This window comes from Rhinolophus sinicus, chromosome 14, assembly GCF_057876585.1.
Source record: "Rhinolophus sinicus isolate RSI-liver-muscle chromosome 14, RSI-T2T, whole genome shotgun sequence".
In the NCBI taxonomy this organism is placed as follows: domain Eukaryota; kingdom Metazoa; phylum Chordata; class Mammalia; order Chiroptera; family Rhinolophidae; genus Rhinolophus; species Rhinolophus sinicus.
Genome location: NC_142514.1, coordinates 18,425,486 through 18,446,890, shown reverse-complemented (window position 1 = coordinate 18,446,890; position 21,405 = coordinate 18,425,486). Strand labels below are relative to the sequence as shown.

Sequence of the window (21,405 nt, the reverse complement as noted above, 5' to 3'; positions counted from 1 at the left end):
AAATAGCCTCCCCGCCTTCACTCCAACCAGGCCCACCCAACTAGGTCCTGGGAGGGACTAAGGTGGTCCCAGCTCCTGACTTGGGCATGTTGGGGATGCTCACAGGATAAGCATACAGGCTTAGCTTGTTGGGGTACGGAGCGGGCTTCACCTGGATGTGCTTGTTTCCGAGGATGAGCAAGCCAGGAACCCGTGGTTTGTGCGTATACCTACATTCAGCCCACGGTGAGCTAGCTACCCCTCGAGGGGTTGGGAGTATGTCAGTAAACCAAAGACCAAGATTCCTGCCCTCGTGAAGATGACCTTCTAATGGGGTAGACAGAAAATAAACTATATAGTCTTAGAAGGTCTGCGATACTCACAAATATACGTAGCAGGGTAAGGGATTAGAATAGCTGGCGTGTACAATTTTTAAAAGACTTCAGGGTGAACCTCATTGTAAGAGTGACACTTGGTTGAACAGATTTAAAGGTAGTGGAAAGCAAGCCACGTGGATGTGTGGGGGCAGAGAGAACTGGTCTGAGTGTACACCTGCTCCTGGCAGGCATGGCTGTCTGACCTCGTGCAGGTGCATGTACTCAGCGGGGCCGATATGCAGCCTGCATGGGTGTGAGCAGCAGGACAGGGAAAGGAGCTTCCGGTCATAGCTACTGTTTCCGGTGTGCTTTACTCCAGGGCAAGGCTATGCTCAAGTCTTCCCAACCATTACCCTCATTTCATCCTGGCAACAACTCCAAGAGACAAGAGCAAGGATTATTTCCATTTTACAGACCGGGAAACTGACACCAGAGCCATTGCCATTAACCCCTGCACCACCCTGCCCCTATACTCTGATTTCCCATGGATGAACTTGACAGTGTCTCCTGTACATATATGCAACGAGGCATGTTTGGCGTTTGACAGAGTGAGTCTGCATTACCGTGACTGCCATTTTATGTATGACTATAGCAGGGTGCCAAGACGTAGATTTTTCTTGATGTATATGTGACAACAGCCATGGCTTGTGATGACTATGTCAGAGGCCTGGGGTCACAACAGGTATGCCTGTGGCTATGTTTGGGGGTGGTGCAGTGTTTCCGGCTGTGAGAAAAACACTGACTCAGTGGCTGGCATTGTGCGCTCGTGGACAATTCCTGCAGCCATCTAAGATGCCAGGACAGGCAGGAATCAACTGGAAATCAGAGCTAGAGAGGGAAGGCCGAGGCAGGAAACCCCCATCCCCCACCCCAACCCCACAGTGCTCTCCAAACAGCAGTCCACCCACGCCTTAGGACCATAGTGGGTAGGGGGAATTCCAGAGGGAGAAGCTTTGCTGCAAACATTGGGGAACAGGAGGTACACCCCGCCCCCAGGCAGTTCCATGATGTGTTGGCCCCTCCAGTCCCACTCTCTGCCCTTCTCCCTGCTCTGCCCTGGGGAGGATGACCTCTAGGGACTATGCATCACTGGCTCCCTTGTTCCCTGCCTTCCTGTTGGGTTCAGCCAATGAGAGGCTCCAGCAGGAAATTGGAGAATGGGATGTTTATTCCCCTGCTCCCTCCCCACCAGGATGCCATGGTTGGCTACATCTCTCAAGCAAAGGTCACTTCTGTCAGGGGCCCTCTCCACACAGCTGTATTCTCCAGATCCCTTTGCCCTCCCCTCGCCTCCCCACTTCAGGCCCAGGAGTTATAAAGCCTTCTCAGTGTTGCTGTCCCCAGAGAGCCGCACCATTCCTTGTTAGTTTCTTAAGCCCACGCCTTTGGCAATAGTCCCTTTTCAATCTCTTCCCTGTTTGAGTGCCCTGTCTCCTGCTGGGACCCTGACTGACAAAGAGGTCCATACGGCCACCACAGTCACACACAGTCCTCCACAGATCATAATGCTGCCATGTTATCACAAACAGGCAGGCATCCCTGTGGGTCACAGTCTCACATGTGCCTTCCCACCCCCTTGCTTCCTCATCACATCTTTAATCAGGGAAGACTTCCTGGAGTGGGTCAGCTTTGAGCCAGGTCAAGGGAGAAATCATTGTGCAAATCAGTCAACAGGCCCAAGATTGCCAAACAAAACTAACCAGAAGGTGCTCAAGGAACCGCCAGCTTAAAGAGCCGTGACAGACACATACAAAAGAAAGGAGGCAAGGATACTTGCAAAGTAAACTTCAAAACCACATGCATTTGTCTCACATTATTGAAATGTATTCTTCCCGAATGTATGAATCAAGGGACTGACTCAATATACATTCATTTTGCCAAACTCTACAAGTTCTGGGTTGTGTGTAAATGTAGCCCCCCTTCCTTCTATAATCAGGATATTTGAATAAGTGTGGTTTTCTTTCCTCATTTAAAACTTTGCTTAGAGTTTTTATGTGGCTACCACCTCTTTTGAGAAAGAGGTGTGTCTCCCTCCCCCTGCCCCAGGAGCCAGAGCTGACCATCTTTCTGAGGAGCCACAGGCACCTCCCACACAGAGAGGGCAAGGACAGTGGATGAGGGAGACAGGGATTTTCTCAGACCATTTTCCGTCAAACAGGTCTCCGTGCTGTTAGACTGAGAAGCAATGGCAGCTACCAAGCTGCACTGTGACTTAAGAATGATGACTATATTTGTAAGAGAAATCCTTTTCACTTTCACATTGGAAATGCTTGCTGCACTCTTAACTAACCTGATTGCGTATCGAGGACCTGTTGTAACACTTCCAACTGCACAGGGCAAGCCAAAGTCAAATGCGGCATACGTAAAGAAATTCACACAGGCAACTTCCTGAGTCCAGCCGCCTGCTCCTGTAAAACCACTCGCTCCTGCAAAGTGAGGAGGGCTCAAGGATGTGGAGGGTCCACCGAAGTCTTCCTGAAGGAGGTGCCCAGGGAAGGAGTTCAGATCCATACAGTGGAGGCTCTAAAGAGCTGGGAGGAGCTGGAGAAAATAATTTCAAGAGCTTTAATTACCTCCTTCCCACAGCCACCCAGCCCCACCCAAACCCTTCAACATCTACCTCCTTAAGAGGGGCCACTGTGAAGAGAAGGTACAGGAGCAATATTATGGAGCTGGGCTCCACTGGCTCCCACCCTGGAAGGAGTGGGTTCTCCTGGGGTAAGCAGAGGTTCCCCTGGGCCTTTGTCCTTGGCTGGGATCCCCACTGGTCTAAGTAGCTGGAATGGAATGTTCCTGGGATGAAAAGCCTGACCCCTCCTCCACTTCTCCCCTTATGGAGTTCCCCAGGGCCCGCGGTGGGAGGGCAAGGGACTGTTCCAGGGATTCCTGATTTGGTGATGCTCTGGAGAAGCAAAGGCCCACGCTGCCTGGGGGCTCTGTCCTGGGAGGTTAGGCAGATGGGCTCCATCACACCTTTACAGATCTCCACTATGTGCCAGGCACTTAGTGTGACCTCTCATTTACTACTCAGAAGCTAGTTCCTCCCTCGATCCCCAAAACACACAGAAAAGAAACTGGCTCAGAGAAGGGAAGTCATTTGCCCAAAGGCTCCCACCTGAGAGGTTCCAGGCCAGGACTGAACCCCTGGTCTGTCTTGTTCCAAGCCCGGGGGTACTTTCTGTCCCAACATGGAGCCTGTCACCCTCCTCTGCCATCCCAGGCGCTGCTCTCCTTGGCAGGAAACATTCTAGCCCAGTTGTGCAGGGAGGAGGCAGCCCTCCAAGGCCAGCCCAAGCCCTGAGCATAGTCGGCCAGCCCTTGCCTGAAGCCAGGTATGCTGACTCAGCCTGACTCACCCCTCCAGAGCCCAGACAACCAGGCTGGGGAGCAACCTCTGGGGGGGGGGGGGGTGCAGACCTTGGGGAGGGGCACTTTCTGCCACCCCTCCAGCATCTCATAACATTCCTCCCCACAACCAAAGATCAGAGGTCACTGAACTCACATAAAAGTGAGAGCCCAGAAATCCCCCCAATGGAGCCCTCATTCACCTGATAAATGAAAAGCCACATAGCCAAATGTTTAAGGGAACCCCACTTACAGGTTCTATATCCTTGGGCAAGTCACCTGTCCTCCCTGACCCTCAGTTTCCTCATCTAATGGGGATAATAACCCCTACTTTGCAGAATAGCTTGGATGACTGAAACATAATGGGTGTAAAAGTGCGTAGCACAATGCCGAGCATAGAGGCGGTTAATGTATTATTCCAGAGCCAAGGATTCCCTTCCCCCATGACTCCGGGCCAGGGTGTAGTCAGGACTTAATGGAGGAAGAAATAGGCTGGGGATCTCTCAGCTTCCCCAAATACACCCTCCCCCCGAATCCCTCCTGTAAAGAACCTCTCCTTCAGCTGTGAGGCCTGGGCCCCTGGGTTTTCTCTACAGCTGGCTGTCAGGGAAAGGGCGCCTCCTGCAGACCGCCCACTGCAGGCTTAGAGCACCTGAGCAGAGACCTGTTACTTCAGCCAAATCTCTAGGGAAGCCACGTTGGTCCCCAGGTGGCAGTGGGATGGGGGTGTCCTGACCAATTACCAGTGTCCTAAAGTGGTGAGAAGTGCAATGACTCCAGGCTTTTACTCAGACGATGACCACCAAGAGGAACAACCTCTCTTTCTAGGACAGTCTTTCCTGACGGACCTTGCCCCGGGCCCAGACACCAGCCCAGCCAGCGTTCCTTTGAGCCCCTTCTCCAAGTGACCTCCACATACCGCTCTTCTGCCAGGCTTTTAAAGCTCAAGGCCTAAGAAGCCCCAGCATTTCCAGGGAAGAGGAAGGCTGGGGGTGGGGACACTGTGGTCCCAGCCTGCTCCTGGCCATCCCTGTGCCCTGGGAAGCAGCCCCACACTGCCCTCTGCTGGCGCCATCCAGAGACTCCAAAGACACCCTCACATGGCAGGAACTAGCCGAGACAGGGAAGGAGTTTATTCAGGGAAGGGGCAGGTCCCAGACCAGAACCCTGAACTGGTTTTCCAACCCCAGGCACTAACCTGAAGAAAGGTTCATTTCCCTTTGATGAGATCCCAGATTCACTGGTGGCCATCAATGTCCTCAATGCTCAGGTCCCTCAAGATCCCCTGTAATCAGTCCAGTCCCCAGGCCTGGTGGCCATCATGAATGTGTTCAGAAAGTCATGGGGGGGGGGGGGGTGTCAGTTTCCTGGCCAGGGGCTATAGTTACTCCTGAAGGCCTAAAAATAGCCCTCCAACAACACACACTGCCCAGCCCCCGGAGGGTCCCCTGGGATGGTGACTGTCAGGGAAGGCTGCCTAGAGGAGGGCTGGGAGACACAAGCCCTTGAAAGCAGACACCCTCTGATTCAGTACTGCTTCTTGAGCCCCTGGACTGAGTAGACACCAATGTTTGTTGACTGAGGAGAAAACAGAGCTTCCTAGAGGGAGCCCTGGGTGGGCCAGGCAGAGGTGGGAAGGTAACTTTTATTAGCTAGCTGAGAGATAGTGAGCAAAGCACTGAATCAAGAGCTGGGGTTCAAGTCACTGAGTGCTGTGTACTCTGGCCAAGGCCCTCTGTGAGAAGCAGTGGGGCATCTGGAAGCAGAGGGAAGGGAGAGAGCTGCCTGGGACACTAGGATCAATCTCCATTTCCTACACATGTATACACCACTTTCTCCAGCAAGAGCCATCTCTAATTCCCGTTCTGCCCCCCCTCCAAATCAGGACAAAGCTGATTACCAATAAACCCCAGAGAAAGGCAAAATTGTGACGGCACCAAGCACTTTACACCATTAGCTAAAAGCTTCTCTGGACCAAGTGCCCTCTTCTGTGCAACCCAGAAAACAAACAGTTCTGGCTACAGCCCAGCACTGCGGCCAAAGCTCCTCACTGTGTCACCTCCAGAACGTCCTTGTCCTTTCTCAGCTTCTAGACCACAAATGACCCAAGGAGCTTTGGAAGGTTCTCTCTCTCTAGGGAGGCCAGAGGATGCAGGGCCCCCCACTGCTCTCCTGGTCCCCAAGCTCCTTCAGTCTCTGAGATCTCCTTCTGGACTTCCCTTCCCCAGCTAAGAATGAGTTCAGGACGGCCTGGGTGTTAGCTGAGAAACCAGCCCAAAAGTCCGGTACCCAAGGAGAGGAAGGGCTGATAGGTCAGAGGGTCCCTAGGGCTCTCCCTTTCAGAGCAGTACCTGAACCTCAGGATTCTAGGATTAAGCCAGATTCCCAGGACTCTGCCCCTGGTGTTCTCATCCTACCCGCTTCTCCCCATTCTCAAGCCATGACGTGGGGGGCACAGCTACATTCAGGGAAACTGAGGAAACTAGTCCAAAGAGGGGCAGAGTTGTTCGAGGTCACACAGCAGACAGGCCAGACACCAGCTCTCTAGCCCCTGCCCCTGGACAGGGAAGAGATACTAGCAGGACACACAGGCCTGGGACCTAGTTCTGTCCCCTTGCTGGCATGCGACCTTGCCACTTTGCAAAACGAGGACTTTAAATTAGCTCCTGGCTCCTCCAACAAAAGCACTGTCTGTTTCTAGGCATGATTTAAGAGAATAAAACATTCTTCTATGACTTATGGGGGAAGAAGACCGCTGCCATTTGTTAACCTCACAATAGCCCTTCCGGGAGGTACAGATACCCACTTCACAGACTGACAAGTGAGACTGCAGTCAACTCAGCTGGTGAGCAGCAAAGCAGCAGCCAGGCCATTCACAGCTGGGTGGGGACAGGGGAAGAGGAGCCTGAAAGGCATGGGGACAGAAAGAGAAGCAGATCTCATTTTATGGCTGGCCCTTTAAGACCCCCAGTCTAGAAGCTGATGACATACCTACCCTCTTGGTGCCGCTTAAAGGCTATTATCTGGCTCCATCGCCCATCTTAGGGACAGGTTGGGGAGCTGGGGGGCTTAGGTGAGGCTTACCAGGTGAGGCTTTAGGCAGTTACCAAACACTGGATACCTAAGTCTGGCTGTATTCTGAGCAAAGCTGCATGAGGGCACAAGAAAAAATCTTGTCTCCTAGAAATGGAAGGGCCTAAGAATGATGGGAACATATCCTCAACCTCTCTGGGATCCATCTCCCCAAATGGGAAACAGGGGTTTAGAAGAGAACTCAGGAGTACACTGCTGTGCCAGCTCGCACCCCATCCTGGGACCTCATTATTCTGTCCTCCTGAAGGAATGCAACTTGGTGGTGCCAGAACACAGCAGCCTCAAGGGCAAGACTCTTCTTACAGCCCCAAGGGACTCAAGAAAGGCGATGCAGGTGGAGGTGAGGGTGGGCTGTGCTGCGTCAGTGCAGCAGGCTCCAATTGGTAAATGCTTGTAAACCCCTGCTGGGGTCCGAGCACCCTCAATTTGTCCAACCTGAGGGAACTTGGTGCCACCACCTCACTCCCAAGAAGGTCTGGGAGAGGCGGCAACAGAAAGTGGACGCCAAGAAAGGGAGATTCGGGACCCTGCAATACCCCGCCCTGCCCCTTGGACACACCAGCCGCTAAGACCGCACCTCAGCCTCTCAGCCTGCTTTACTGGTCCCCCGGCCCCCCGACTGTCTCTTCCTGTGGTCGGTCAGTCCATCCATCCATGTCGGTGACGCCGTCCATCCAGCTGGCGTCCGCAATCCTTCGGTCGGCACCTCGGCGATGGCCTGTGGGGGGTGACCGGGGGTCCTCGCGCTGAGGTCAGCGCTGGGGGGAGGCGGGGCCGCGGGGCGGGCTTCGGCGGAAGGGCGAGTCGGGCTCCGCGCCATGGCCCCGCCGCAGGCGTCCGGTGCTCCAGGGCACGCAGCTACCCAGACCCAGCGCAGAGGCCAGCAGCGCCGGCGGGCGGCCGCGACGACCGCGGCGCGAGCCCTTCTTGATGCGCGACCCGTGAGTCGCCAGGTAGAGCTCGGACTGCGCCACGCCACCGCCCAGGCGGCTCACGCTCTCGGCGCGGTGCGCCAGGCGCAGTTCCGCTGCCAGAAAGACGCGGTGCAGCTGCAGCACGCGGCTCTCCAACTCCGACACCAGGCGCCGGCGGCCCTCCACCTCGAGCAGTCGCCGCCGTGCTTCAGCCAGCTCCAACGCGCGGCCCCCTGCGCCCGGGCCGCCGCCCGCGCCCCCTGCCGACCCGGTGCCCACCGGACCGTCGTTAGCACCCTGGCGCCAGCGCTGCAGCTCCTGACCCTCCGCCGAGCCCGCGGATGCCGGGGCGGCCTCCGTCAGCTGCGAGGCCTGAGCCGGGGTCTGGGTCCGGGTCAAGGTCGGAGTTGGGGGCGGGGGCTGAGAGGACAGCAGGGGCCCCTGGGGAGGCGGCGGCGGGGACCCTGGTTCCGCCGCCCCTTCCTGGGCCCCCGGGCCGCAGGCGCTGATGCGGCAGCCCGGCATCCCCCGCCCCCGCAGCGTTCTGCAGCGGTGGGTCCGCTGGTCTGGCCTGCTGCCCCCGATCGGGGGAGGATGGACAACAACCACCAGAAAGATGCAACCGCGGCCCCTGCACCAGCGCAGCGCCAGCTGACTGTGAGTCTTATAGAACACGGGGCGGAGCGATGGACAGCACAGCCAATCAAAGGCTGGCATGCCCTGAACCCGCCTCCGCCGCCCGGCGGGTTCACCACATTGCTCAAACCCTTCAGGTTCTTAGATCGGCTCTGCCATGCTAGGGCATTCGGTTCCCATCCACCTCCCCCAAAATTTTGGGTAGAAAGAGAACTGCATTTTCTTTGGTCTGGGTCCTGAGTCATAAGCTCTGGTAGCTGGTGCTTAGAAATCATTCGCTACAGTCTCCACCTGGGGGAGGGTTTTGCCTGAGGCCACACTATGTGACAGTGAGAAGCTGGAGGCTTGACTCCTTGCACAGTGCTCCTTTCTCGTACCGCACGCGGTCCCTCAGTCGAATCGGTTCTGCCTGGTTTCCTGGGCCACAAGGCTCACCAGGACCTCCTTCTCAATCTCCCTGGGACAATGGAGGGGTTAAAACAGAGGGGTGACTGGCGTCCCGGTGGGGATCTGGCCGGGTCGGTTCCCCACCCGGCAGGCCCCTCGCGTGCAAAACAAACCACAGCGCTGATGCTGAGCCTGGCGCAGCTTGGGTAAACCTTGATGGCCTCCCAGAGGAGCCCCAGGCCCCACTGAGTGCAAAATTCTTTCCATTACTCTGCTTCAGTTGCTCCTCCCAGTAGATGTCCCCATACCTTTACATGGGAGGAAACAGACCCAGAAAGTGTAGTGGTGCCTTCCCCAAGGTCACTTTGCAGATTGGTTGCTGAATCTGGGCAACCAATGGGACCAGCTCAGCCATTTATGCCGTGTGGGGGCTCAGATACCTGGGTCTCCTCACTGTCATTGGGTGACCCTCCTTAACTGGGACCATAGTCATCCTGGCAAAATGATAGAACAGCAGAAATGACCTGGCTGTACCCCCTCCAAACACTGGTCCAGATGCCATGGCCCTGCCTCAGTTTCCATCTGCTTAAAGGTACCATCAGAGATGGGAGGTCTCTGTGATGGGCCCGGCAGAGGCTGGAGGGCCAGAAATCAGCTCTGACCCATTGGGAATTGCTGCCCACCAACCCTGGGCTCAGGGGGATTGCCAAAATTGTGGCCAGTGTGATTACTGCCTCAGTCTGAAGAGGAGGCAGATGTGGGACCTGCCCTGGCTTGATGTGGAGGAGGACAGAGATGGAGCCTCCCCCACGCCACCCCCGTTGTCTCAAGTGCTTTCAGGTGCCTAGGATCGAGTGATTGGGACTCATGGGAGTGGGCGAGACAGCTAGGCTCCTGAGAGGCAACTCAGAAGGGGCTCAGAGAGGAGGGAGAGGCCCATGAAAGGACGCCAGGCTAGGTGAAGAGGAAGGGAAGAGGACTTAGGAGGGAGTGAGAAAAAGGGTGTTCAGTGACCAGGAGTAGTGGAAGGTCAGTGGAGGAGAAGGAGAGGAGCTCACTGAGGGCAAGAAGAGGGGTTCAGTGAATTGTGATGGGCTCAGGGAGAGGGGGTTTTAGTGGGCACATTGGTGCTAGAGGAGGCTCATAGAGGGAGAAGGAGAAGGGAAATTCAATGAGGGAAATAGGGCCTCAGGGAGTCAGAGGGACTCGGAGTGACTGAGGCTCGGGAGTTACCAAGTTGCCCCCAGGAAGGAGGAATGCCCTGCTGAATGGTGTCATCCCTTTGAATGGTCTCCTTTGTGTCATCAACCCTTGTATCTTTTCTCTGTGCAGAAGACCCCCTCCCCATTGTCACTGTAGGGAGATTGACAGGTGTTTTGTCTGCATCAGGTATATATCACTGCTCCCAACTTCTGTGAGATGAATGAGGGGGACAAGACTAGGACTTACCTCTACCCACCCCCACCATCAGCCAGATCCAGAGAACTAGCCAGATCTGCGTTCAAATCCCACACATGGCCCATCTGAGTGACCTTGAGAAAGCCCTTTCTCTGAGTAGGAAGAGATACTCAACCTATATTTATTGAATGGATAAATGTTCTCTAGCTCCTCACAATATCCATAAGAAAAGGGTATCAGCAACCTTTTCTTCCTGGTGAGAAACCAAAGCCCAGAGAAGTGAAGAGACTTGCTCAAGGTCACACGGCAGATAAGTGGCCAAGCAAGGTTTCAAACATAGATCTGACTTACCCCAAAGTCATAGCTCACCTCCCTGTTATTCTTTGATAGGTCTCCTCTTCCCATCCTCCATGGCATTTCCCACAAGTTATATATGTATTTGTTTATTGTTTAGTTATTTAATAGTCTCTCTCCCTGGACTGGTTTTGCTTATCATTAGACTCCCCTGAAATTAAGTAGAATTCCTGCCCCCCCAATAAAGCACCCAATAAACATTTGTTTGAACTTAAAAATAATGCAAGTGTAGCTAGAGCTTGAGGAGAATAGGGAAGTCCCCTTCTTCATTCATTCATTTGTTCATTCATTTATTATTATTAAAGATTTTATTGGGGAAGGGTACAGAACTTTATTGGGGAACAGTGTGTACTTCCAGGACTTTTCTAAGTCAAGTTGTTGTCCTTTCCATCTTAGTTGTGGAGGGCACAGCACAGCTCCAGTTCCAGTTGCCGTTGTTAGTTGCAGGGGATGCAGCCCACCATCCCTTGTGGGAGTCGAACCCTAGTCAAACAAACCGGCAACCTTGTGGTTGAGAGCCGGTGCTCCAACCGACTGAGCCACCCGTCCGCCCAATTCATTCATTCTTTATTTCACTTATTCGACAAATTTGACCATTACCTTTTCTGTTGGGCTGGCTGCTGGAGGAATATCAACGATCAGATGGGCCCCTACCCTCAAGGAACACATAGTCTAGGGGGGACACAGACATGTGATGGCAGTTCAGTGAGGTATCTACTGGGAACACAGAGCAGATACTGAGCTCAGCTGGGTGAGGAGGGGATTAGAGAGAGTTCCCTGCAGATGATATTTAAACTGCAACCTAAAGGATGAATCAAAATGAGTGATGCAAAGATGGGAAGGGAGAAGGATTCAGGATGGGTTCATCCTGTGCACGGGACCAGAGGTGAGAGCTTTGGCATCAGCCAGCTTCCTTCCCAGCTTCCTTAATCGCCCTGGGTTCCGCACTCCCAGGTGTGGACAGGAGCCCAGCCAACCTCCTCTTAGAGCACAGCCGGCCTGGCAAACACAGCATTTGGAATTAGGAAGTACATTTTTAAACTATAATGATTGTTTTTTCTGATTTTATAAGTTATACATTCTTTTTGTAGAGATGGGAAATAGATAAAATATTAAGATGAGAGAGAGACAGCGAGAGAGAGAGAGAGAATGAATCTGGAATTAGAGACTTGTGTTTGAATTGAAGCTGAGTCCTTTCCTAGCTGTGCCACCCTAAGAAAGGCACATTTTCCCTGTGATCTTGAGGGTCTGAGGAATGGAACTGCTAATACCTATTTCATAGGCAGGGGCACAGATAGATGCAAGGATTTGTCCAAGGTGTCACAAGCTAGTAATATCTGTCGTTGGTCTGAGTCAGAGACCCTGAAAGAGAAGAGGCAGCCCGAGCGGGACTGGGTCCAGAGTCCTGTCCATTATGCACACATCCCTCCCAGGACAGCAGCCAGCAGAGATGGAGCCTTATGGAGGAAGAGTGTGGCTGTGGCCCAAAGCTGGATCCCCTCCATCAGCTGACAGTGTGGTGGGGCATGGGGTAAAGGCCTGAGAAGTCTTCTTGCATCCCAGCCTAGAAGATTCGAGGCCTCTGCTAAGAGATCCAACCCCTCCCTTTCAGTCTCTTCCCTGCAACCTGGCCTGGCACCATCCAGGATGTGATATCAGTTTAATAATTTAGCAGATGCAGACAAAGATAGCAGCTCTGAAAATAACCCAACTAGGCCCAGCCTCCATCTCCTCTTTCCCCAGCAGACTCCCTGCCCTCCCCCCAAGGTTTCTGGTTGCCCCCACATCTGTCAGTGCCTCTGCCTGACAATGGGCACCTGACTTGGCACCTCCTCCTTTTCCTTCTTCTAGTCCTCTTTCTCCTCCCTCCTCCTCGCCTCTTCTTTCTCTCAATTCTCATATTTAGAGCTTTTATATTAACTGGAACTTAAAAAAGTCTTGTGATCAGAAGCTTGTCAGAATCTTAGGTTTAATTCATTATGTGCACTTGAATAAGTCCTTTCTCTCGAAGCCTCTGTCCCCACATTTGCAAAATGAGGCCTCTGGATTCCTGAAATGTGGCAGGAATGAAATGTTTGGGCAGTGGCAATTATTTGGACAGGGGAACTGGATATCTTCCCCAGAAAGGCACTATTGCAGCATCAGTGCCATCTCAGCCAACAGCACTTCAATCCCCCTTGCTGCTCCACCCAGAGGCTCACAGGTTTTCTTTGTTTTTAATTTCTCTTGTGATGAAAATTTTGCCCTAGTTATTATTCCTAGAATAAAAGGCTGTGATTTGTGTTCACATACCGTACTTCCCCAAAAATAAGACCTAGCCGGACAATCAGCTCTAATGCATCTTTTGGAACAAATATTAATATAAGACCTAGTCTTATTTTTCTATAAGGCCGGGTCTATAATATAATATAATATAATATAATATAATATAATATAATATAATATAATACCGGGTCATATATTAATTTTTGCTCCAAAAGACGCATTAGAGCTGATTGTCCGGCTAGGTCTTATTTTCGGGGAAACACGGTAGATGTAGCAGGGTCCACGTGCTTTTGGTGCTTCATCACGTTTCTGACGATTGTATTTCCCTCTGGGAGGTTGAGAAGAGCAATACCCTTTCCCCCTTGATGAGTCTTTGCTCAAATCACACCACCTTTATGGGTCTCAGTTTTCACATCTCTAAAGTGGCCAGTTGTTGAAGGGTAAGTAGGACAAGGGAAGACTCCATGATCTCTATATTGTCAGCACCCAAAGAGGTCAGAGCACTTCTGTCTTCATGCATTCATTCAACAACATAATTAAACACTTGCCCTGTACCAGCCACTATGTAAGGTGTTAGGGGCACAGCAGTAAATAAAAGAAGCACAGTCCCTTTTCCCTCGAAGCTTACATTTCAGAAATATAAATAATTAAATCCCAAGGCATGTGCCATAAAGGAATAATAAACACCTGCTAATATTTATGTAGTGCTTACTCTGTGGCAGGCACTGACCCTGTGAGGTGCTATTATTAGCATACCCCATTTTACAGATCAGAAAACTGAAGAACAGAGTGGTTAAGTAAATGTGGCCAAGGTCACCGGTCAAAGTGTAGCCGAGCTAGGATTCAACGTGCAGTCCGTCTGCCTCCAGAGCCTGTTTTCGACCATGATGCCACAGAGCTTCCCTAGAAATTATGAACAAGGAACAAACTGGTGACATAATGGAAAGGGGAATTAGGGGGGCTTCTCCTTAGGAGGTGACATTTAAGCTGAGACCTGAAAGATAAGTAGGAGCCAGTCATGTGAAATCAGGGAGAGAGATTTCCCAGCAGAAAACAAAGATCCTGTGACAGAAAGCTCAGTGTGTTCAGTGCCTGGTAAACCAGCAGAAAAATGCGGAGAATTGAGGTCAGAGGAACAGGCTGGGCCTAGAGGCCAGGGTGAGAGTTTTAGATTTTACTCTTAAGTGCAGGGAAGCCTTTGAAAGGTTTAAGTGGGGATCAACATGATCTGATTTGTTTTGGGTGGGTTTTTTTTGCAGTTTTTTTTTTTATTAGTTTCAGGTGTACAAAACAATGTAATAGTTAGACATTTACACCCCTCACAAAGTAATAACCCCCCTCCACCAATCTACTACCCCTCTGACATTATATACAGCTGTTACAATTCCATTAAGTCTACCCGCTGTTGTACTCCACATCCCATATATATATATATATATATATATATATATATATATATATATATACACACACACATACATATATATATGAAATTATAGTTGGTATACAATATTATTCAGCTTCAGCTTCAGGTGTACACTGCAATGATCAGGCATCTATACCATCCCTAAAGTGGTCTCCCTAATAAGACAAGTGTCCATTGGATACCCTACAAAATCTTTACAACATTATTGATTATATTCTCCAAACTGTCTTTCATATCCCCGTGGCAATCTTGTGGCTACCAATTTGTACTTTCTAATCCCCTCACCTTCTCCCCTATCCTCACCCCCCTCGCATCTAGCAACCAGCAGTTTTTTCTCTATATCTCTGAGACTGTTTCTGTTTAGTTTGCTCTTTTATTCTATTCTTGATCTGATTTGGTTTTAAAAGATTGTGCTGTTTGCTGTGTCGAGAATGAACTTAAATGGAGCAAGAGGGGGAAGGAGGGAGACCAGTTAGGAGTTACTGCAGGAATCCAGCTGAGAGAGGACGGTTCCAGGTCGCGTATAATGGCAAGAGGTGGCAGGGGGGATGAATTTGGACTTTATTTGGTTGTGAACTGAGGATTTGTGGATGGATTAATGTGGGGGTGAGGGAATGCTCTCTGGGTTTGTGGATGGAACAGCAGAATGCATTGTGGTGCCCTTGACTGAGATGGAAAAGAGCAAAGACCAAGGGAGGAACAGGGTTATTGTAGAAATCAAGGTCAACAGGCTTTTTCCCCCCCTAAATAACAATTGCTTCATTGCAAAAGAACAAAAAGGGGTCTACAGTATTAGCCCATTATAGCTTCCCATTTTTCAGTCCAACTAAGAAATATTACACTTTGCAGAGGGTGTACCTTCAGTTTCAAAGGTGGAAAGGTTATTTGAAGTAACTCATTAACATAGCATTCATATAATATGGTTTGCATTACTGTGCATTGGAAAATGAAGGTCTAATTTGTAAAATCATGCTCATTATTTATCAGTCTAATGAGAAAAAGTCAATAAAAAATAATACAGAGAGGGAAAAATATATTTCTGCTAAAGGTCTACATACATAGAGGATAAACTTATGGAAATAATTTTGTTTTGGAAACTGTTTTCTGCTTTCCTTCTCTACTTAACTATACTCACAGAATAATTTACTTCTGATACTTCTGGTCACCAAATGTGTCTTTGTTTTTTTTCCCCCCACACCAACTGATTTTCCAGTACCAGGTGGGTGTCCTGCAATTCAATTCAATTCGGATGCTAACCAGAATTCACACAGACCACAGACGTTAAGGGCTCATTCCCACAGGACTGCCCCCCATTTCAGATGCTAATCTCAAGTAGTAAGTCCCCAGGTTATCCAAAATTTCTGTCTGATTTGGCTACAAATCAGAGGTTCCCATGACCCCCTCCTTGGATTCAATCTCTGCTTGAACAGCTCACAGAACTCATGGAAACACATATACCAGTTAATTATGTAATAAAGGATAATAAAGGATACAGAACAGTCAGATGAATAGATACAAAGGCAAGGTCTGGAAGGGTGCTGAGCACAGGAGCTGCTGTCTCCATGGAATTGGGGTACGCCACCCTCCCAGCATGTGGGTGTGTTCACCAAACCAGAACCTCTCTGAACTCCATATTTTGGGGATTTCTATGGAAGCTTCCTCACATAGGCATGATTGATCATTAACCCAATCTCCAGCCCCTCTCCCCTTCCCAGAGGATAGGGGTGGCGGCTGGGGCTGAGAATTCCAAGCTTCTAATCATGGCTTGGTAGTTCTGGTGACCAGCTCCCACACTGAAGCTACTCACGTGCCCACCAAGAGTCACTTCATCAGAACAAAAGGCGCTGCTATGACTCAGGAAATTCCAAGGGATGGAGTTGCTCTGTGTCAGGAACTGGGGGCAGACACCAAAACTGGCAGACCTCATTTTATTGTGCTTCACTTTATGGCACTTCACAGATGTTGTGTGTTTTGCATACTGAAGGCAAGACCCTCTACCAGCAAAAAGATTATGATCTGCTTTATTGCGGATGGAACTGAACACACCATATCCCCCAGGTATGCCTGTATATATTTTTTATGTTATTTCACAACACCCAAGTTGGATATCCATGATAAGAAGACAGGTGTATAGATGCTTCTGGGTCAGCACTGGAGAGGGTCAGGGCTGGAGACTTGAATTTGGGGAGTCATCGTCATATAAATGGTACTGACAGCCATGGAACAAGATGAATGGCCTCAGGAGAAAGTGTTGATCGAGAAGAGAAGCAGACGGAGGCCTGAGGTACCACAGTTAGAAGTCAGGATGACATGGGGGAACCAGCAAAGGAGCCTGAGCAGGAGTGCTTGGCCATGAGGGAGAAAACAACAAAGTGGCTGAACAATAAATTCAAAGTGAGGAAGTAACCATGGCAAATGTAGACCACTCTTCTGTGAAGTTTTGTTTTGAAAAGGAGCAGAGAAAGGGGTGGCAGCTGGCAAGAAAGTGAGGTCAAACAGGGGTTCTGTGACTGAAGCTTAGTAGGAGCAGCTTCATATGCCAATGGCCTTGATCCAATAGAGAAGGAAACTACAAGTTGCACTCAGGAAGCATTCAGAAGAAAGGGACCATTTGGGGTTCCAGCATTTTGTTCAATTTTTCTTTTCTAGGGAGTTAAATTTTGGCCATGTTGAGTTTGACATGCCTGTTGGATAGATATTCAAGCAGAAATTTCAAGTGGGCAGTTGAATTTGTGTGTTTGGAGCTCAGGAGAGAGGACTAGGCTGCGGATATGAATTTGGAATCATCAGCATATAGACCGTTTAACTGGATGAAAGGCTCATGCAATGAGTGAAGGCAGAGTAGAAAAGAGGACCAAGGACAGAGCCTGCGGCAGTCAGATGTTAAGCAGCCGGTGACAAGACATGGCCCACAACCTTTGCCCTCTTCTTTCTCCTTTTCTCCATTCTGCTGTCAGAAACATGGATGTGGTGGGTACCATCCGGGACCTAAGACAAGGGCCTCACTCTAGGGATGGTAGGACAGTGACCTGCTATGTGGGGTCTGTGTCTTCCAGCTGAATCTAATTCTTAAAGTGATACAGGAACAAAATTGAGAAAACCCTGGCAAGATTGACCAAGGCAAAATAAAAAGGGAGGTGGCACAAATTACCAGAGTTAGATTTGAAGAACGGGACTACAGAACTACAGCTGTAACAGAGATTTAAAAGGCAATAGGAGAATATTATAAACAATTTTATGACAAATTTAAAACAAAAATCAAATAAACAAATTCCTGGAAAAATAAAAATTTATATCAAAACAGTCAAGGACAGGATGGGAAAGAAACATTACAGAAAAATATTACTTATGAACGTAGATGTAAATGCCCTAAATAAAAGATTAGCAAGCTAAATCTAACAATGCATTTAAACTCATCACCAAGTAGAGTTTATTCTAGGAAGGTTGATTCAACATTAGAAAATCTACCAGTTAACTATAATATTTCAGAGGAGAAAAAACAAGTAAACGTTTCAATTTATACAGAAAACACATTTGATAATTCAACAATCATTTATGTTAAAAATTCCTAGCAAACGAGGTATACGGCACCATTAACCTGATAAAGCGCCCCCTTCTGGAGCGCGGTTGTACCTACAAATATTGGAATTACGTAAGGAAAATGTCTCTTCTCCCCCATTTATTTATTTATTCAATCATCTCTGGTTTTAAAAGAAATTAAAACATTTTTGTGGGCTACCAAAAGTATTGTGGGTCTTAGGCACTGTGCTTACTGTGCCCAATGGATAAATCACTCGAATGATTAACGCCATTAAGGGAATGGTTACCATCATGTTCAGGACGTTAATCTCTCAGAGGATAAAGAAAGGATAGGCAACAGGGGAGGGCCATACAGAGGGCTTCGAAGGTACTGGAATGCCCCATTAAACTAGTGGTGAGTGCCTAGTGGTGGTTCATTTTATCTTTACTCTTTAAACGATACATATACTTTTATATAGATACATGTATAAATATATGTATTACTGTATACATAAGTATACATACATGTATGCACATGCACATATATTCTTTTGCATGCATGACATTTCACAATCAAGTTTTAAAAATAAAAAATGTGTAAGGACCAGGGCATGTGGGGCCTGGTAGAGCAGGGTAGGGCCTGGCCCACTGCAGACACGCCATAAATGTGCATGGAATAATTTAATGACCATCTGGCTCTGGGTTAGGTCCCTCCTGCTCACTCATGATGAAGCTCCAGCTCTGGCTATCTGCCACTCCCCACCACCACCACCACAGGGGTGGCTGGTGGAGGTTCTGGGGAACACTCCCTCAGGCTTTCTGGCTGGGCCTGAAGCCTCCAGGCCCCAGAGGGACTGCTGGGCTGGTCCCAGCAGGTCAGCTGTAGGATGCTGAGGAACAAAGACTGTGCTAAGCGACAGGTCCCCACACCCACGGGTCAGAGTGTCACAGGGGTATGGCTCTGGGACAGACAACTGCCTGAGACTTCTAGAGACCATAGTGGGAGACTCTTCCCCAACCAACCTCTTAGATGGGGGGTGGGGGTAGCAGTTCAGGCTCCCCAGTCCCAAGGAATGGCTAGATCTAGACCCTGGGTTCAAGGAGTCAAGTGGCATTCAGAAGACTGGACCTCACATTAAGTGGCTCCCATAGTGATTCTATGCTCCAAACATGGCTGTCACTGAATGGCATAGTCTCTGACCTGATGGAGTCATGCTGGTCAGGTGACTAGGGAGGCCTGGTGACCAGACTGAAGGACCTTGTCCATGTCTGGTTATGTAACTTTTTTGGGCCTTGGCTCAACTCTAGGGGCTGTCATGTGTTGCGAGAGCCCAGTAACAATGAAGACTGGATTTCCCATGGCCCAGGTGAAATGAGGGCTCTGAGTGCATTTAAAAAGTCAACAGCCTATTTCTTGCCTACCTGAACGTGTCATACCCTTACACTTACTCCTGCCTATTTTCTCCCTTCTAGCTCTTTCTGACTCTCTAGGTCTGTCTGTACCTCCCTCTCCAGGCCTTTCTGATTCTGCCTTCCCCTCCCAACAACCTTCTTCATTACTCCTTCCCCCCACCCTCCCAATCTCTCTTTTGCTGGCTTCCAGCCCTGCTACAAAGCACTCTGGTTCCAAGGAAAGGAGGCTTTTGCTATGAGTGCATCAGATGCCAGGACCTCCCTTCCCGCTTTGTCCATCTCCTTCCACACACACCCCTCCTGTGGTATCTCTGCAGCCTGCACTCTGCAGCCGCCCCCATAACTACCTCCAGAAAAGCTGGAAGGAACAGTAGGGCTCTGGCTGGGCTTGGATGTGGGGCTGCCTTTCCCTTCAGAGAGGAGGCCACAGCTCAGCTGGCTCATGTATTATTGAGCTCCTGTGCTGGTGGCTCCACTTGACAGAGCGCTGGGGACCCTCGGCACCAGCCTAGAAGAGTTGAGACAAACTCAGGTTTGCTCAGGCTGAGGCATGTGGGCCAGGTTCTAAGCTCCCAGCCTCCCTCCTACTCCCCCAATTTGGGATCCCAGGGCTAAACCTGGGAACCCCTCACCCTTCCCCACTTGATAGGGAACCAGGCCGACCGACACCTCACCACAGGTACCCCATGCTCTCCCATTGTCCTGACCCCTGACCTTCATTATTCATCCCTCAGACCTATGTTTCCCCCCCACACCTCCTCAGATGGGGCCCCAGAGTGCTGGACTCCATGGTGGGGGTGGGGTCGGTGAGAGAGTCCTGAGGGCAAGACCGAGATTCTTTGCTTAGACTAGGAGCTCCAAGTCTGGGTCTGCCCATCCCCAGTCCATGCCACCACCTCCCTTTATGTCTCTTCACAGGGCTCTGCCTTCCTTAAGGAGGTGGCACAAATCCAGGACACAGGGAGGGGCACTTCACAGCAGCTCCTCCCACTTCCATGCCAGCCTCTCATGCCTATAAGCTCAAGAGCAAGCCCTCTCCTCCCCCACTTTCCCTAGGCTGTCAGCAAGAACTGAACAGGGTGAAAAGAAGCCCAGGATGTAGGGGCTCTGTTTAGGTTAAGTGACTTCCCCATTCTGAGCCTCAGTTTGCTCATCTATAAAATGGGAATAATATCTGCAGGTGATCTTCCCAGAGCCCACTTGTGGGTCTGCTTCCAGTCTTTCACTGCCAGAGCTGCACCACTTTGTCTGACTAACTGTTTATCCTTCTAGCACTGGGAAGCACTCCTAGAATCCCTCCCCTGGAATCCGAAAGAGTCTTAGACAACCTTCCACTGCATCACTAAGCTGTCACCTCTCATGCTGTGTTGGCATCTCTGGGCGTGCTTTGTCTCCCCTCCGTGAGCTCCCCAAGGTCACAGGCTGAATCTCAATTCTCTCAGTGTCTTCTGTGCTCACCCCAGGGCAAAGCACAGCGTAGGGGCTCGTGGATGCCTGTTGAGTGAGGAAATTGTCCAGAGACTTTTGAGGTCCTCTACCATGATTACTACACCATCTGGTCTCTATCCTCACCCCAACCCTACCCCCGCCTCACCATCCCTGCCAAGGACTGTGTGTCTCCACTGCTGTTGGCTGTCCCAAACCCACTGTCCTCCCCACGGTCTCACGTGGGAGGTCCAGGGGCAGGACACTGCACCACCTCCGGTAAACCGCACCCTTTTTGCTCTACCCTTGAATTTCACCCATTTCTTCAGGACACAAATGGTGGGGGCAAAGGGGGTGATTGTGTGCTCAATTGACACATTGGTGGCCTTCAACAAAGCAGGCCTCCAGGTAGCCATGCCCTGTGTGTCCCCTCCTAAGTTGACTCTGGCCTTGGCTATATGAATTGCTTTAGCCAATGGTACATCAAGAAGCATGAAGGAAGCAGACTCAATAGGCACTTGCACATTGGGGCTTACCCTCTTGGAAACCAGCTGCCACGCTGTAGGCTAGACTTCTGAATGAGAGGCATACGCAGAGAGGTCCTGGGGCAGGAGAAGCCAGCCCCAGCTAAATGCAGCCACATGAGTGACCCCAGGCGAAACCAGCAGAACTGGCCAGCTGACTCTGGCGGAACCACAGAATTTTTAGAAATAATATATCATTGTTATTTTAAGCCAATTACGTTTTGGGGTAGTTTATTTCTCAGCAATAGATCCCTGAAACAAGGGCTATCCTGAGTCCTCTCTTCCTTTATCTTCCACATCCAGTCCTGTGGGATACACCTCTAGAACAGGTCACGCGCCCAACCTTTCTC

At 50.3% G+C, this 21,405-nt stretch overlaps 2 protein-coding genes across 3 annotated transcripts in view; one reads left to right on the top strand and one right to left on the bottom strand.

Moving 5' to 3' along the window:
• Window positions 1-2,137: 2,137 nt before the first annotated feature.
• Window positions 2,138-8,362, bottom strand: TRNP1 (TMF1 regulated nuclear protein 1). Its single transcript, XM_088790666.1, has 2 exons — window positions 7,372-8,362; window positions 2,138-2,897 (listed from the first exon to the last, which is right to left on the bottom strand). The coding sequence occupies exon 1, from the start codon at window positions 8,231-8,233 to the stop codon at window positions 7,547-7,549; it is 687 nt and encodes a 228-aa protein (XP_088646792.1). The 5' UTR covers window positions 8,234-8,362; the 3' UTR covers window positions 2,138-2,897; window positions 7,372-7,546.
• The window catches only part of KDF1 (keratinocyte differentiation factor 1), a 28,284-nt gene continuing 15,106 nt past the window's right edge, over window positions 8,228-21,405 (top strand). The window contains exons 1-2 of one of the 2 annotated variants that reach the window (XM_088790663.1): window positions 8,236-8,365; window positions 16,134-16,232. The gene's annotated coding sequence lies outside the window, so the exon portion shown is untranslated. Of the gene's footprint in view, window positions 8,366-16,133; window positions 16,233-21,405 lie in introns of both variants that reach the window. The other variant, XM_088790665.1, reaches the window with a different exon arrangement.